This window comes from Aquila chrysaetos, chromosome 26 (genome assembly GCF_900496995.4).
Source record: "Aquila chrysaetos chrysaetos chromosome 26, bAquChr1.4, whole genome shotgun sequence".
In the NCBI taxonomy this organism is placed as follows: domain Eukaryota; kingdom Metazoa; phylum Chordata; class Aves; order Accipitriformes; family Accipitridae; genus Aquila; species Aquila chrysaetos.
In genome coordinates this window covers 10,055,519-10,072,977 of record NC_044029.1, presented here as the reverse complement: position 1 = coordinate 10,072,977, position 17,459 = coordinate 10,055,519, and the positions used below count along the sequence as shown (strand labels likewise).

Here is a 17,459-nt window from a genome sequence, read left to right as displayed (position 1 = left end):
AACAGCAAATAATATTTTGAAAGGGAATTATAACAATCTTTTTAATTTTAGTAATCTAAATTCTGAATCATCTTGTATAATAAAACAAATCTAAGGCAAAATAAATTCTTAATCTCTTTTGACATCTCCAATCATTTGATAAACCCTTATAGTGTTTGTCAAGAAAAAGAAAAAAACAAAACAAGAAAATGTGAAATGCAGTACAGTTTATAAGACTATCCTTGTAGAACCGTTTTTTCCTGAAACATATTAAAAAAAAGAAGAATACAAAATTAGTTACCTGGTTCTTTAATAATGACAGTGATGGTAATGAAAGCCTATACTTCAGTATAAGCTTAGCAGTAGGGGAAATAAACTACTCTCAGTGGACCTCCAGTAAAAACAGCTATATACAATGTGCACCTTTGCTTCCTTTTTGAGACAAAACTGTACCTAACATCTAAGTCAAGATCCTCTGTTACGTAAAACAGTGATCTGATTCAGGGTGGCACGAATAATATCCCACTATGTCACCTGCAGGTACAATTCCTTGTGAAAACGTTTTACTGTATTACATAATTACTTGTTAAATTGTCAAAATGGTAGTATTTTTTAAAACAAATATATTTGTTGCATCTACAGCTTCCTGAATCGGTCACAGTACTGACTTCTTTGTAATAACAGAAAACACAGATAAGGGTCTGTCTTTTACATACACTGCTTTAAGGAGATTTACACTCACAACAACACAATTTCTCTTTTGACTTTCTATCTTGACAAGTCTAATAAGAGGTTTGAGAAAATAGCAGTGTAATCCTATCTGAATGAAGAAATTCTGGGAGAAGTGAAAATGCAAAGCTGTAGATCTGTAACAAAAAGTCTTCCCCTGAACAGAAAAGTTATTCAAATTCAATATATTTCAATAGAGTTCTCCTTTTAAAGTTACCTTGCTTAGAGAAAGACTGAGATCTGGCAAAAAGTAATCTGGTTTTGATTATATTTCACTAATAAGAGGATGGTTTTCATACACTGAGTTCTTTTAAAGTTACCCTTCCTGAAAAACATGTAGGAATGTTTTAAGTGTAAAATATGGTTTCATTTATAAAAAATCACTTAATTAAAATATGTCATTGGATTGTCTATCACACCATTAAATTTGCACAGAAATTATTAAGTTACATTCAATGCATCACCTATTTCCAAGCACTATAACCCAACTTGGAGCATGAAAAAATCAAATTCTATGCCTCCATAGAAAATCAAAACCATGTCTTAGAAAACGTGGCTTATATGAGATGTAACACAGGAATAATTATCAGAAGAAAGCATGAAGAGCACTGAAATAAAATATTTCTGATATGAGATCATTTGGAAGTGGAGTCATGCAGAACAGTGTAAAAGACCTTGAAAAGAGGACTATGAATAGTGATCTGTCAAATCTGCCACGTGCTAGCCTTCTCTAATGTATTTCTCTTTAATTGGCCAGCAGTTCTTCACTTGGAACATTTTTTGAAAGAAATTTCTATGGTTAGGAAATGAAGATGCCATTGTTATCTTCACACAATTGATAATCACTTATGAAAAGCAGACACTTTATTAATCCTTTAAATGTACAAGTGGTTTCCTAATTGTTATGATCAGTACCAGAACTCACGCACTAAAGGAAGCTTGAAGCTGTGATGAGAAGTGCATGACAGCTGCTTCAGACTACATACCTGATTTCTTTATTGATTGCATCTAGCTGCTCCTGAAGCATCATGGCCAGAGTCTGGGCATCGGAATGGCCACTTGGTGACAGGAGGTCCATGGAGCTGAAAAGCGTTTCTCTATCGTCGTCATCGATGTCGGACATTTCAGTGTCGCTTTCAAAGGGATGGCTGCTCAAAACGCCAATCTGCTGGGTTCTATTCCACTCGTGATCTCCAAGTGATTTTACCTGAGCAGGAATTAGGATGTATATGGCTTATTCCATGGAAAACAACTGCAAAGTTGAACTTCTATAAAATGGGAAAGGAAAGCAACTAACATTTAAGAGTATTTTTTCAATGATTAATTCTCCATTAATACTTGCAACATTACCATAGATGATGTAAAGTATTTTCATGTAATTTCTCATGCTGTGTAAAATTAACCATCAGGAAAATTTACCCAAACAAATACCCAGAAAAGACAGATAGTCTAGTATGTTTGAACTTTGTTGTCTGAACTTCAATCTTTTCTGCCTTCATTTTAGTACAACCGTACTTTTGTTTGAGCATGTATAGAAAAATCCTGCTATTTGGATTGGGTTTTCTTGTTTGGTGGGTCGTTGGCTTTGTTGTTGTTGTTGTTTTCTGGAAATACATCAACTGTAAGCTTAACAGCCTGAAATACATTCTCTTATCGGGGAATATATGAGAAGAAAGTGGGGATTAACCTTTGGTTCATCTCTGCGTACTCCCATCCGGCCTCTTCTAGGTCGCCTTATCACTTTAGTTGACCGATAGTCAGACTGGCTATCAACCAGGGAGCCCACAGAATATCTCAGCTCTGCTGATGTGTCAAGGTGAGGCCTATAAAAAGAACCACATTAGTAGACTGAGAGAGTAATAATCCAATGACCTTCAGTCTAGGAACACAGATTTCTTTTTTTAAACAAACAAATTGTTATGTATCACATAATAAATGACAAAACCACATCACAAAGTACAATTTGAAGGTGAAAACTTGAAATCATATTACGAGAAAATTAAGGAAGAAAACAAATAAAACCTTTGATTTTTCAAAATGAAGGACTTGCACAGTAGAACTTTTCGTCCAAAACTTTAACATGATAAAACAAGTAGATTCCAGGATAATTAACAGAACTGGCTGCTGAATGTACTATCCTGTATATTTTCCTTCCATTACTCGCCTGAATAAATACGCCTGAGGTTACTGTAAGCACGTAACATGGTCATGAGTGAGGATATCTATAACACTTTCCTACTGTAAGTCTGTGCTCTACATTATGAAAATATTAGTGAACTGCCCTGCAATATATAACATTGGTTATGAATGATTCATCTTTATTTGACGATGCTTTTGAGAGTTTTAACTCCCAATTTTTCCTGTAGCCATGGTAAGTCTTGGGACATTGTAGTGGGGCGTATACGTGATGACTTCAGCATATCTTTGCTTGGCTGCAGACAACGGTCCCTGGTGTTTCTGTCCTTGGTCACACAACAGCCGTGAAGTTCCCTGCACGGTGCAATAGAAGCATTCTGCCCACCTGCCGTGTACCTGAGTCAGAAGAGCAAAGGCTCCGTGCACCATCTGAGCATCCAGCCACAGCAGTAGAGACCTAAACAATTTCTAGTTCTTAACACATAAGCAATCTACACATGAAAATATATGAATAGCATGATTACAGTAGAAAAATGAAATGTTACAAATACTATACTAAGACGACAACTAAGTATGTATTTGCTTATAGTGAATCCTAAAATGTGTTTGACATTTTACTATCTATAAGAGCATAAAATGAGAGTTTAATGTCATACTTAAATTTTTTTTAATTTTTTTTTTTTTAAACTTGTGAAAAATGCTTGCAATCACTTACAGACAACTTATAGGGTTCACAGCAATTGGTAGTAATCAGTTTGGGGACACAAAATAGGAATAAGTTTTGGGTTTAAGCACTTCTCTTGCTCTGAAAAGAATGCTGTTCGAGAAAATGATGGCTTTAATTCTAGACATAAAAAAAGCTAAGTAAGAGAATGTCTGCTTTCCAAAATGAAGGAAATAATTCAGAAAACCACAGATATCTATGCTGAAAACTGGAGGCTGTAAGCATGACTGTTTTCCTGGGCTCTAGTTCCGAGTCAGTTTCTAAACATAGAGATCCACTTTTCCTTGAGGAGAATTTAATTTGAATTAAAACATACTCATACGTGGAAGACTGAAGCATTGGTCTCAAATTTCAAACATCACATTAATAAAGTAAAAGTGAAAGATAAAATATTACAACTGTGATGCCTGTATATGGATAAATGGGAAATACGAAAACATCATGATAAGACATGAAAGCCTCTGCTACGAGCTACTTTGACAGAGTGGAAGGAAGGAATGTAATTATTGTCTGGTATTATAAATCATAATGGAAGGATTTCAAGCACTAATACAGTTTCTTTTATAAAAAATAAATACCATAAGAAAACAAATTAAAAAAAAAGAGGTACCGGAATTCCTGAAATGTGGCTATGTGCCATAGCAATAAAATCAGATCCATAAAAATGTCACAGATACTGAATAATGTTTTAGAACTTAGTTTTGGGTAGGGCATACATCAGAGCTCATACTATTGTCATAAATGTCCTTTTCTGAACAATCATCAGTTTATCTTCTCTTATGCTTCCTGTCATGCCTGGTAGGAACTTCCATAATATTAGAAAAATTATGATTTTACCTTTTAAAAAATTCTCTAAACCTCACTTTTTTCATTATACCAATAAGAATACTTGACAACAGTTGGGCTACGAATGTCCTAAGCCCTCCATCTACAGCACCAGACGATAATCTTTTGGGGTTTTTGTATGTTTAGTTTGTCTGTATGTCTCTCATCTGTTATATAGTAAACCCTCTAGGGCAGTGACTGTTTTTTTATTTTCTGTGTACAGTATTTGCTGTAATAGAACTTTGCTCTGATACTTGATAGTACTTAGTACTTGTGCAGTAAGTTGGCAGGAGAAAAGAAAGAGCCCAAGTTCCAGTCTCTGGCAGCAAATACCTATCTGCTGACCAGCTTCATTATTCTTCTGCTGCAAGAACAAACTCCTGCAAATGCAGAACTGCATATGGCTGAGAACAGCAACTACGTAGTGCTGATACCTCCCTGTTCCTGAGAGGGCTGGTAGCTTCGTGACGTGAGGTCACGGAAGGGGAAGTATACCGTTTTAGGGGAACCTGCTGGATTCCCAAGACATTTAGACAGCTTACCGAGTTCAAACAGCCCCTTGACAAGGGCTAGTCGGACTCCTAGTTACAGAGCACAAGCTAGTGATGCTCATCTGCCCAGCAAGAAAGGCTGCTGTTCCCCAACGACACTGCTCCAAAAAGCCTCTGCTGTTTGTTGCAGCAGTTCAATAGGCTGTGTCCTCGCGAGCACTCTCAAAAAAGTGTTGTGTGTGCCTGTAGTCACACTTACACTCCCAAAGGAACAACAATTGGAACAGTTACAAACATCACATTCTGAATTTCATCGATTTACGCTTCTCCATGTATAGAAAAATATCATTCCAAGACACAGTACAAGGCTGAGGGAGAAAGTATGTCCAGATACTGAGCAAGATGTCTGAGGAAACAATGGGCAGACAATACCTGATGCAAGCAAAAAAATTATCCAACAAGAATAACTTTAGAGGATTACAGTGCTCTGAATTTAGTCTTGGTCCATGAGCTTTGGCTGGCAGGTTTTAGACATTAACTTGTTGCTTGTTATGAAAACAGGACATGGCATGCAATTATCAATAAAGTAACAATTTTATTTTGAGGGATACTTTTAGGCAAGAAGGACTTTCTAGAATTATAAATTAATTTCAGCTGTTAATAGCTATTTTTATGGTCTCTGTCTCACTGTTGTTCCCATATTGCTTTTCCGCCAAAAGAGGCATAATATTTAATGTCCTGTTATGATAATTTCAGATCTCCCTCAATACTGCCTTCATCTTTAGCTGAAGATTCGTGGTTTTATGCTACACACTAAGCAAAGCGGAGTTATTTCTTGCTAATAAAAAAATAATTATTAGATATAATTGATAGAATAAATAAATAAATATAAGCATAAATATGCTGATCAGTTTCAGCATTAAAGACAATGATTTGAACTTTATTTTTAAGGAAAAAGGGATATTTGCATATACTTTTGAAAAGATTCCATAATTTAAAAGACTTTCCTTAATCTCAGTAATATTTCAGTGCATACTCACTGCTATAAGGCCCCGTTTACCTATGAAAAAAGTGAAAAGCAACAGTAATAATCATTGCACAGATTTTACATTTTTAAAGACATACATGACTATTTTTATGCGTGGTCTGAACACACCCCTGTTGTAAAGGCTTGACACTTACATTTATGGTCTATTTCAATTCAAAGCGAGGAAACTTTTGACATTAAATATTACCTTGACAAGGTGGGTTCGATTAAAGAACCAGCCCTCAATTTCATTTGATCCAGTTCAGATCTCAGTTTCTCAATTTCTTCAGCAAGTCTTTCCTGGAAATGAGAATAGTAAGACATACTTACTTGTGATATAAAATACATTTACTTTATGAGATATTGCTCTCATAAAGCTAAACAAGTAAGATAAGACACACTGAATGTAGCACTGACTATAAGAAGAAAAGGCAATGAACTCATGCAAGTCTCTATTGCTAATAAGACAATATGCATCAAGAGGAGTCTGTAGAACACTCTACTGTTTTTCCACTAGCTGGAAGTGATGGCAGGACAGGTTTGTCCTTGAAATTTTTTTTTTTCCTTATACAGCTAGGGTGAGGAAAAGAAGAACCAGCACAGATTTGTGCATTAACTGCACTCTCCGTGTCAGGCATAGTTCAGTGTGCAACACTCCATTTGCCCTTTAGAGACTGAGATTGTGTCCTGACCTTTTTATTTACTGACAGAGACACAGACTTAGAGACAACCACATTTTAGGTGACTTGGTGAACTGCAGCTTTACAGCTCGCTCTTGGGAGTTGAAATTCCAGTAAGAGGTGCTGCTAGCGAAAAATGACAGTGTGCCACAAAAACTGGATTTTTGGAACCAACTAACAAAAAGGCTATTGACAGCAACCACTAGGGAAAACAGTGGTGTTCCCAAATTGTACAAATAATTATCGTCTACTAATAAAATGAAATCAAAGAATTTTAAAAGATATTAAGAGAGAACATGGGATGAAGATGTAACACTGCTGTTCCTAGAGTTTAAAATGTTCAGGATTCCAAAATGCTAGGAAGAAAAAGGATCTGCACTTAAGTAATATCAGATTCAGTAATTCTTATTACAGTATTTTTACACTATTTCTTGGTTGAATAGAATTACTGAGATGAGTTGGTGGTCATTCTCCTTGTATCATTTGCTAGTTATATAGAGATTATTAATATCTGCTGTTATGTCCATTTATCTGAAATCGCTTCACCAGTTTCTTCATCAAAGTGGAACAAATAAACCCTTTAAAGTGGGAACTTAGAAGCTCTGGAGTCAGATGTATGTGGTTGTGTGTGAAGAGAACTCATCTCCAATTGCACGGAGTGGTAACGGAGGTCTTCTATTTCTTTCACTTCCCACCCTTAAGCAAGACTCAATAAATATAATAAATAAAAATATCTTTACAAAAATACTTTTGATACAAATGTAGATTTTTGTACTAGATTTTTCATCTTTGTCAAGAGTTGATATGTACATTCAAGCCAGAAAACAGGCTGAAAGAATTAGCCACTGTATTCACTTCCACTCTAACACTATTAAAACAATACAGTTAAGTTGGAGATAACATTGGAAAAATACCTTATTTACACAGACAAAATTGGTATCCATAATTCAGGTTCAGATTCTCTGGTAGCAAAATCATAGAAACTTTTGTTTCAATTGACACAGCTTTAGAAATGTCCTTTTTGTTATCTAACTTGATGGTGAAGCATGATCCTGATTTTGAGACAGCTGAATCACCTTATAACTGTGGTAGTACAGCACAGAAATTTTATTTATTTAAAATGCAGTACGAGCTTCTTTTTTGGACTTTAATCTCACTGCCTTTCTACAAGGTTATCTGAATGTAGATAAAATAACAATTCATTTGAACAGATACTTTTGTTATTTTTCTCAAAGTTCTTGATTTTGGATGTCGTATGATATATAATTATATTAGTATGGAATGGAGTTATGTTTTTTAAATTCTATACAATCGCTTTTAAATGGATTTGATACATTACAAAAACACTTCTGTGAATCTGAATGCAGATACATTTGTGTGTCCTACTGCACTCAAGGCAAGTAAAACTTCAAAACAAAATCCTAACATTTGGGATTGGAACAAATATTTATAATTAATTTGACTGATTCACTAAACAGTATTAGGGGTTAGTTTGCAACAAACTAAGAAAGGCCCCTTTCAGCTGTATTTAGCATAATGCCACTGCACCTGTTAAGAAGAATTGCATCACATCAAGCAATTACATTCTTCACTATGAAAGTGTAACCAGTTATGCATACATTTCTGTTAAACAAGACTTTTTCAGAATTAAAACTGATAGAACAAAAATTCCAGAGCCAGTGAAATCAATATGAATTTCAGTATTGAATTCCTGAGGCTAGGATCTCAACCATGAACTTGGCTCAGAACAATTGTTAGAGACCCTCAAAGACTAGTTAAGGCATGTGGGTGATTAAAGGAATTATTATTGATGCCAGGAAGATTTTACATGCTAGTTGGATAATTAATATACCATATACATATTTATCAAAAGTTATATATTTATTATTTGGAAAAACTGATAAAATCAGAGTATTTTATAGTACCTTGTCATGCAAAGACTCCTCCAGGTTTTTCCTGAAACTTTCAGATTCTTGAATCAAAACATTCTAGAAATAAAAAGAAGAAAAAAAAAAAAAGAGAACGAAATTAGACATATGTTAAATATCAGATATCACCATATATATGTAGCCTCCATGTACAAATTAGCAAAGTTCATATTCATTGGGCTTTAAAATGAAAATCCTTTAATGCTTCATTTGAGTATATATTAAATTTTAAACGCTGGAAATAATCCAAACATGTAGGACCATGTTTTTTCAAGAACAGCAAAAACTTTGCATCTTGCTTGAACTGAGCAACTGTCACACTCTTACACAACTATTTCTCCCAGGTTCTTCTTTTGGCAGGCCTATTTCTTGCTTCGTACGACATTTTGTTTCAATGATATAAACCAGAAGTACATCCTCTGAGAGGTTCTGAAATATCCTTCTGAAAGACACTGAAAGATTCCCCTTAGATCAAACTGAAGGTAAATATGTAGAAGAGGGAGGGATTAAGGAGGGTGAATATCAAGGTTATGGGATTTGAATTTTGCAGGCCCACTGTATCTCACATCACAGAAAACCTGTAAATAACATTTCTTTTCCAAGGGCAGATGCTCCTTCTTCTGTGGTGACAGCATTTTACTCTTCCCAGAGGGAGAAGGGAGGTAAAATCAGCAGGTTAAAATACAGGAATGACAGCACATCTGAAACGTGGCCATTCCTCAGTTCTCATCCACTTTCTGTCAGTGCCTCGCACCATGTTGTGCACTGGTCCTTTACAAGCTCTTCATCAGACTCCCCGCTGATAAAACAGGGACTCACAATGTTCAGCATATCCAGTTTGCAGTAGTTCTGGAAAGATGCTTGAGCGCACTCTTGAATTAAAAGAGTGGAAGGTGTAAGTTAGACCATATTTGTGATAATACTTGGTAATACAAAATTAGCATGACGCCTCCATCCTGATAAAAGTAGAACACGTTCAGTTTAATAAAGATTCTCCTGTATGAAACTTTATACTGCTATTTGCACTGTACCTTTTCTTCAAGTGCTGCCATTCTCTCTTTTAAGTGTAGCTGCAGACGCTCATTGGATTCTGTCAAAAGTCTGTCTACGGTATCTGATAATCTTTTGTTGTGCTCCTCATTCATTTTTTCTCTTTGCCTTGCCTTTAATGTAGAATAGAAGAGACAGATTTGTAGGGTCCAAAACTAACCAGTACAGACTCGTATCGTTAAAAAATAAAGTTGTGCTAACTGTAGCCATTTAAAGAAATTCCACAGGAAATCTAATTAGTTACTGATTAATGCACATTCATTGTTGTATCAGTAGAATACTCTGAATGCTGCAACTAGATGTAAACTAGTATATTAAGATGGTTAAGTAAAGTGGGAAGATGCTGCCATCACTGCCATAAATAAAATATTTACCAGTAGATAGATTTGTGTGCTAGAGTGCATAATGTAGCGCTACACTGACAAATTAAAAGAAGAAAAGTGCACAGAAGTTGTCTGCAATACACATACTCTTTGAAGTTCCTGATTCTTCTCTTCAAGTTGAGCTTCTAAGTGTCTCATACGTTCCTCAATGTTTCCATGTCTTTCTTCTGCCTGTAAAAAAATAGAAAGACTCCTTCTGTAATTTAAGTGGCTTTGTAAGTTTTTATGTCAGTAAAGTTTAAACAAAACATAAAGCAAGCTACTACTAACTGCAAACTTATTTTTCCGAAAAGAAACTTTATTTAAACAGGCAGCTGAACAGCATTGCTTGAAATGTGTCAGCTACAAAGGCCTGTTACATCCAAGCATCAGCAAAACATTGGAGTTATTTATGAGCAATGAAATCAGCCAAATGTAACATGCAGACTGTGCATGGTTTGAACACAAACCTGCCATCGTAAAATTGTAAGCTCCTGAAGCACTGAACTGCACGATGGTTGATTATCAATAAAAAAAAAATAAAATAAGTTAAAGAAAATGAAAACAAATCAGATGGATTCTATTTAGCAATAGAAAGTAAAGTCCAGTAGGACTACCTTCCTACGTATGGAGATCATTTCTTGTAGTTTAGCTTCCATAACATATTGATAATCATCAGATGAGGTAGAAGAGGTTGGATCAGACTAACAAGTCAAGGAAAAGGAGAGGGACAAAATTGAAAAATCAGAACTAAAGACACTGACACTGAACAGAACACAGCACAGAATGCTTAAAAGAAAAGCGTGACTGAAAATTTAATACTTTTAACTGACAGATTTTTACGTGGAATAAACTACACTGATACTTGGTGAATATGATGCAGTTGATGTGGAGAAACAGAAAAGAATGGAATGCTAAAAAAGCTATCAACCTACACATGGAGGTTCAAGGTTAGTGATGGCTGGCTGATGACATATTACTACAGAGTGGATTCAAAGCAATACTGTCTAATCTAATGTTTTTTCTTGAATTATGGCAAACTAAACACCAGAACAGGGCTCTGCGAGGCCAATGTCAGAAAGTCCTTTATAATTCTTCTATCATTTTCTAGGAATGAAAACAATGCATAAATACTAAATTAATGGATCGGTCAGTTACAGAACTGTGCAATGTTATGGTACATTCCCTAATTTCTAGAAAACAGAAAGAACATCAAAAGAGACAAGGCTCGAGCTTTAGTATTCCATTTTAGAATACACTACATAAGCCCTGTCATCCAAATAAACAATATAGTTTTCGTCCCTTTGAAAGGATCCACCCTGGTGGATCTCTTTGGAAGATCAAGGTCATCAGATAAAAGAAGAACCTATAAATAAAAATTCATTAATAGGAATGAAAAGTCATTACTGAGTATAGAAATGGTAATCCATCCAAAGATTCATTACTATTTCTGACAGAAGTTGACCTTAATTAGGTCATTTGTTGCAAAACATGAATATTCATGTTATTGTCATATCAAACAAGTCTATGTTATCAAAGTGAAAAAAAAGCCCTTAAAGAAAGGGAAATGCTATATTTGATTTGTTGCTATGGAAACAGGAATGTGCATAAGGCATATAGACAGTTCTACTGATGACTTTGAGTTGTGAGCTCATGCTTGTCAAATGCTATTTCACTGTCAGATTTACCCTCTCTCAAAAAGAGATCCTGAACTCCATCTTTAGATGAGCAAACTTTAATATGTACAAGAAATACTAATTTTACAACTGTATTTTTTTAGTAAAACTGTTTTTCATACTGTTGTCTACTAATGATTTATCAGAATAATTAGGAATAAATACCAAAGTAATTCCAGATGTACATCGTAACTTAAAATTACCCATAACTTAAACTCAGTAGTATTATCGGGACCAAAAGATCAGACAGAAACCAAGCCTGTGATCCAGAGATTTACAAATATAAACTGCCACTTTTGATATCAAGATATCCATATGAGAAAATCCTGCTTTGTATAAATACAATAATAATGCTTAATTTTGAAGATTACTACTATTCTTTTCAGAGTAAGCATATTCACAGATTCTTGCAAAATTTAAGGGAAAGTCAGTATACTTTGTAACTAAGCTCATTTAATAAGTGCAGTTATTGTTTCTGGTCACGAAGCAGGCGTATTTTGAGGTATTTGAACTTACTAATTATCTGAAACTATTTTTTTTCTATTTATTATGACTTGGACCAGTGCCAATCTCTTTATGATTTTCTTTACCTTATATTTGAGTTTCACATATTAGTTTGTTTCAGCACACAAGTGCTAACGCACTGCTTCCTCTCCCAATCGGATAAATAGAAAGATAGGGTTGAAAAAGTTAAGTCCCTGTGATTGCAGAAAACCAGATCATGCTATCCCTTCCACAAAGTGACCAAGCTCTATCCTCCTCTGTAGAAGATAGACTTTGCCCCTTTTTTGAGTTCTGGCTGCACTATTGGTTCAAGGCCTTCCATTAATGTGTCTCCAAGGGTCAGGAGAAGATTTGAAATCATCAAAGCTCTGAGCTGATGATGGAGAAGGCTTAAGTAATTTTACCTCTTTTGAAACCATTTTCATTGAGGGAGATATAGAACCCATTGAGGGTATCACCCTACAAAATTAAACTACTTGGAAGCTTCATTAGCTGACTGCAAACTTTAAAAGCAAGTTACTTAACCGTCGCTGCTTCTATACACTTAATTGCAGGTTAATGCAAAATATGAAGATAACTAAACTAATAATTCTAGGTTCAAAGGGGATCTCATTTAAGTCTTCTGAAATGTGGTGCTGTCTGTCATAACCCATCCTTGAGAAGCCGGTCTAGCTAGCTATATCATTTACATTCATTTTTCAAACTAAAAAATAGATTTTCAGTCTAAACCATGCCATACCTTATTCCTTAGCAGGAAACAGTGTTTTCAATGCATTAAATAATTGTGGTATTAGGCCTAACTACTATTTGGAAGAGGAGGAGGAGTAAAATTATTATCAGAATTACATATGTTATCTGAATTCTTATAAAGAAAACATTCTTGAAAGAACATGATGTTCTCTTAAGATTCTTATAGCTACCTAATTCTGTTATTGCATAACTTCCTACTGCTTTAATAATTCAGTAAGGTATACGTTTAAAAAAATCTTTTTGGATGATAGTTTTCAGTTATTTCACTAAGATTATTAAAATGTTCATAGGTACATCCTTGTTAAAAAAACAATCTTCCTGAATGTGGCTCAGAGTACTGGTACTTTGTTTTCCAGCATAAAAGAAAACAGAGCCGATCTCCACATTCATCTCACTTTACAACTCTTTGGTAGGATAAAGAGACTTTAGAATTAATTAAAATTCAGTATGCCTTAGAATCAAAATAAATGTCATTATTCTAAACACTTAAAATGTATTTGAATATTTTATGTTTCCTTTAACTATGTGCGTTTCATTTGTTTGTTTCTAAAGTGTTATTCTGTATTACTTTAAAAGAACCAAATTATTTTATAACTGAGACATTAAACAATTAGTCTCCACTGCTTGTCTGGCAGAGAACGAGCACAGGTGTGCAGCCTTAGTACCTACCCCGGGCTCTTATGCTATTTAGGGATTTTAACCACTGGGTATTACGTGCCAAATGCACGAGCAGCCCCTGCAGCAGGGACATGAATCAAAAGCGTGTCCTCTGTATGGGCTAGGGAGACAGCAACACACATACATACTCCTTTTTTTCTCCCACTTGCAGAAACCCACCTGTAGACAAATAGCTGCAGTAGGAAAGAGCAGTCCCTCCGTCTCCTGGTGTGCCTAGCAGGCAACCCCCCAAATGAGGGTTTCAACACCCCTCGTTGCCCTTTACGCTGAGGAAGACCCCAACCTAGGTCTCAAAGAGACCCTTCCAGACAAGAAGACCTGGCAATTTAGCTGTTCCCTAAGGGATTTGCAAATGCCTCCTGCACAGACTTCCCCAGGCCATACTGTCAGGATTGACACACCTGTGGTGGCTACACTTTTGTGTTGTCCTTGTATGTTAGTCAGCCCCAGACTTTCCCACTGGATTAGGCTCTTTGAGACTTGGGAGCCTACCATAAAAATATTGAATGTCTCCATCTCTGCCTTGTGGTTTGAGGCATGAGGCAGAGGCTGAGACACCAGTGTTACTCATGTTCCCGTAGCAGAATTTCAGATGCACGCGAGACAGAAGGGACAGCTGTAGACTCTGAGGTTCATAAACAGAAGTTGGATTTCTTCTGATTTGCTTTGCTAAGAGTTAACTGAGTTAAAAACTTTCTAAAGTGGAACTTGCATGACTACTTGCTTGGCAGACCTTACCCTACATTCTTCTTTTTAGTATATGACTTGCATGCCTGTTCACTAGTACGCTGTAGAGGAGGATTAGTAAGACACATGGTGCGGTATTCAGCAACTAGCATTTAAAGCATTTAGCCAGCACATTCAGTTATAAACAGATTTGTGAAACTGTGCATCTTAGTTGGGATTAAAAATATATGGACAAAACCTAACAATGTCTGACACCTATGAGATACCAGCATGAGTCTTAATGCTCACTTAGCACTCTATATGCTATGAAATAGCATAGAAATAGCCAGTACAAGCCAGTAATAGGAAAATTTTGCTTTGAGGGAATAGCGAAGCAGCTTGTATTGTTGCTCTCTAACCCTGTTAAAACTCTGCTGATGCTCCTGTTGCTAATGCACCCACCAAAAAAAATGTTGCTTTCTCATCATCTGTTACTGTTGGCACTGCACATTTTCTAGGTCTTTGCATCTTAGTTGAAAAAAAAAAAATCCAATTTCAGATGCAGAAAGCACCTGTACAGTACAGGTGCTACAATTTGTCTTCCTCATGCTGAGCTGCATGAACAAATCTAAACTTTTCTAATGGTACAAGCCAATTTCCACAGTTTTGAGACCTTGACTTTTGAACACCTGCTGTCTCCGGATTTTCTACTGGCTGTCTATGGTACACATTCCTTTGGCCATCCTTGGAATGAGTTTTTCAAGAAGAAAGAATGCATTACTGCATTGAGCTATGCAATCGAAGGTGAAAATAGGTGATCATGATGACTAAGTAACAATAGCTTACAAAGTTATCAGCTATTTGTTCACATGCTCACTTCTAACCTGTTACAAATGTGACAAAATATGTTGGTTTACATCACCCCTGTTTCTGAAACCCAGCCTTTCAGTCACTAGATATCCACACATTCTTGCCCCTCCTTCATTTCTCCACTACCTTCTACACCTCGTAGGTTTAGTAAGCAACTCCTTCCATTTAGCTCTGTCAAACTTGCTTCTTTCATTTCTTCCTCCTATCAGGACAAAATCTTCTGTGGAAAAGGAAGCACAAGAGGAGGGATGGTTTGAGAAGACAGTAATGTGTTGTAAATGTGGACTTTGAGGCTTCCCTCCCCACAGAAGATTTTTGCTTTTCTCCCCCCTCCCCCCCCCCCCAAGAAGGTTTATCAACTTCTTTCTCCAGCTAAGACATCATTTTCTCTCTCTCCCTTGTTCTCAGAGAGGTTTCCATCTTAACCACATCCGTTTCTTGCAGAACTTCTTTTCCCCGCTTTACATCCTTTCCACTCTAGACCACCTCCTTTCACTTTCTTGCAACTTCTTCCCTACTTAATGCAAACCAGATCCCCACATTGTCACAAAACAAGCATTGTGGCCCACTTGCCTCCAACTTTCAAGTCATTTTTTAATCACCTTTAAAATAAGCTGAAGGTGTTACTACGCTAAATGTGGTTTATGATGATTATGGTTTCCTCTTCTCCACCTCAGTGCTTCTCTAATGCAGCTAAAAAGCACTGTCGGTATTTCTGGTGACCTGCATACAGGAACGATGGAGTAAAGTGCTGACTGCTGTCTTGTGATCAGAGAAATGACACAGTACTTCGGCTGCACAAGCACCTGAGGGGGAGAGCGGCTACTGTTGGGAGCGAGTGAATGGAAGTAGGTAGATGCTGGTTGTCTCCACTAGACCCCTCCTTGAATACATGCAAGGAGAAAGCGTGCTTGACAGACTAACCATCTGGAGATTCTGGAAGCTCCAATGTCTGTCCCTTCTGAGGAAAATAAACATCTTACAGGATAAAGAAAGGTTTAGTTAATATTGGAGGGAGGTTCTTTCTACTACCAAGTGCCTCTTCTCCAGGGCAGGCAAACAGACCAATACTGTGAGAGTGAGTACGAGGTGGCTCAATGAGTCATGGCAGTCTAAACCTCGGGGTACATGCTGAGAGCTGTGCTACTTGTCACGACCAGACAGATACCAGTGCAATGGCCAGGCAGGACAGCACAGTACATGGGATCATGCTGTTCCAGGTTAGTCTGCCACAGGCTGACTAACCCTCCAGTTGCTCACCCAATGGGCAGAACACAGTGAAAACAAAACCAAAGAAAAGTTCAAATGATTCAGGTAAATTTATGGGTACTTATCTGAGTTCACTGTATAGTCCAAACTTTGGAAGTTCACTCCTTATGAACTAGTTTGGGCATGGAAAAGTAGCAAAAGACATTCACTAGCCCATATATATAAAAAGAAAAACAACTCGTTTTAAAGACTGACACCATAAGAGGATCTCATTCTCCATCCTTCTTTTGCAGAATCCCAACCCAGATTTATTATGAGGAAGAGTATAATAAATTGAATGCAGAATTGTAACATGCATATTTTAAACTTGAAGGGGGGGGGAGAAAATCACATCAAAATCCAGAACACGTTTGTTCTGTTTTATCTCCACATGTAAATAATTGGTCTTATATTTTACCCACAGTGAAGCAGTCATGGTTTCCAGTTATCCCATACTACTTTCCTTTTAAAAACATGTAAAACATATTAGGCTTAACTCACCTCTTTCATATGATTGTAACCCCATTAATCTCAGAGAAGCCACTTTCATTGAGGTAGTACAAAAGAAAGGAGAATCAGTTTTGACTTTTTTGCAGTGCAGAAAGAGTAGCTGATTCAGGGGGCTCATCTTTTACTTAGTATACAGGGACATGCAGTGACCATAGCTCAGGTAGGCAGACTTAAGGTAGTCTGAAGCCGGCTAATTTGAGCCCTACCGACAACATGTATGCTGGCACAAAGCTCAAAAAAGGCAAAATTAATTAAGCATTATTCAGCCCCTTAGGTAGGTCTTGCAGCTTTCACTGAATAGCTAGTGTGGTAACAGTATACCAGCTAGCTAATTTAAAACTAAAGTAAGCTGCAGTGACTACAGCGTCGTCCTTGATTCCGAGCTACATTTCTGTGATCCATGAAAAAGTACTGGACTTTAAACGTCAGAGCTGTCAAACCAGCACTTTAATAAGCTCTACATTTTGCAAAGATGTTGTATACAAGATATATAAAACATAGGCTTATTTGGCCTGTTGGCCAAATTCTGACCTTCTTCATGTCATGTATTCTAAGATGGCACAATTTTTAATAAAATAAAGTTCTTCAGTTTTTTATGTAATCACAGAGAAATGAACAGAACTGAC

The 17,459-nt window shown here is 36.5% G+C and overlaps 1 protein-coding gene across 19 annotated transcripts in view; it reads right to left on the bottom strand.

Annotated features, from left to right (window-relative positions):
- Positions 1-17,459, bottom strand: part of PPFIA2 (PTPRF interacting protein alpha 2) — a 344,800-nt gene that overhangs the window by 47,444 nt on the left and 279,897 nt on the right. For all 19 annotated transcript variants that reach the window (XM_030002992.1, XM_030002986.1, XM_030002990.1 and 16 more), the window contains 6 exons: positions 10,040-10,123; positions 9,551-9,682; positions 8,517-8,579; positions 6,120-6,211; positions 2,396-2,531; positions 1,695-1,915 (listed from right to left, as the gene is read on the bottom strand). In XM_030002992.1, coding sequence (XP_029858852.1) covers positions 1,695-1,915; positions 2,396-2,531; positions 6,120-6,211; positions 8,517-8,579; positions 9,551-9,682; positions 10,040-10,123 — 728 coding nt within the window. The remainder of the gene's footprint in view (positions 1-1,694; positions 1,916-2,395; positions 2,532-6,119; positions 6,212-8,516; positions 8,580-9,550; positions 9,683-10,039; positions 10,124-17,459) is intronic.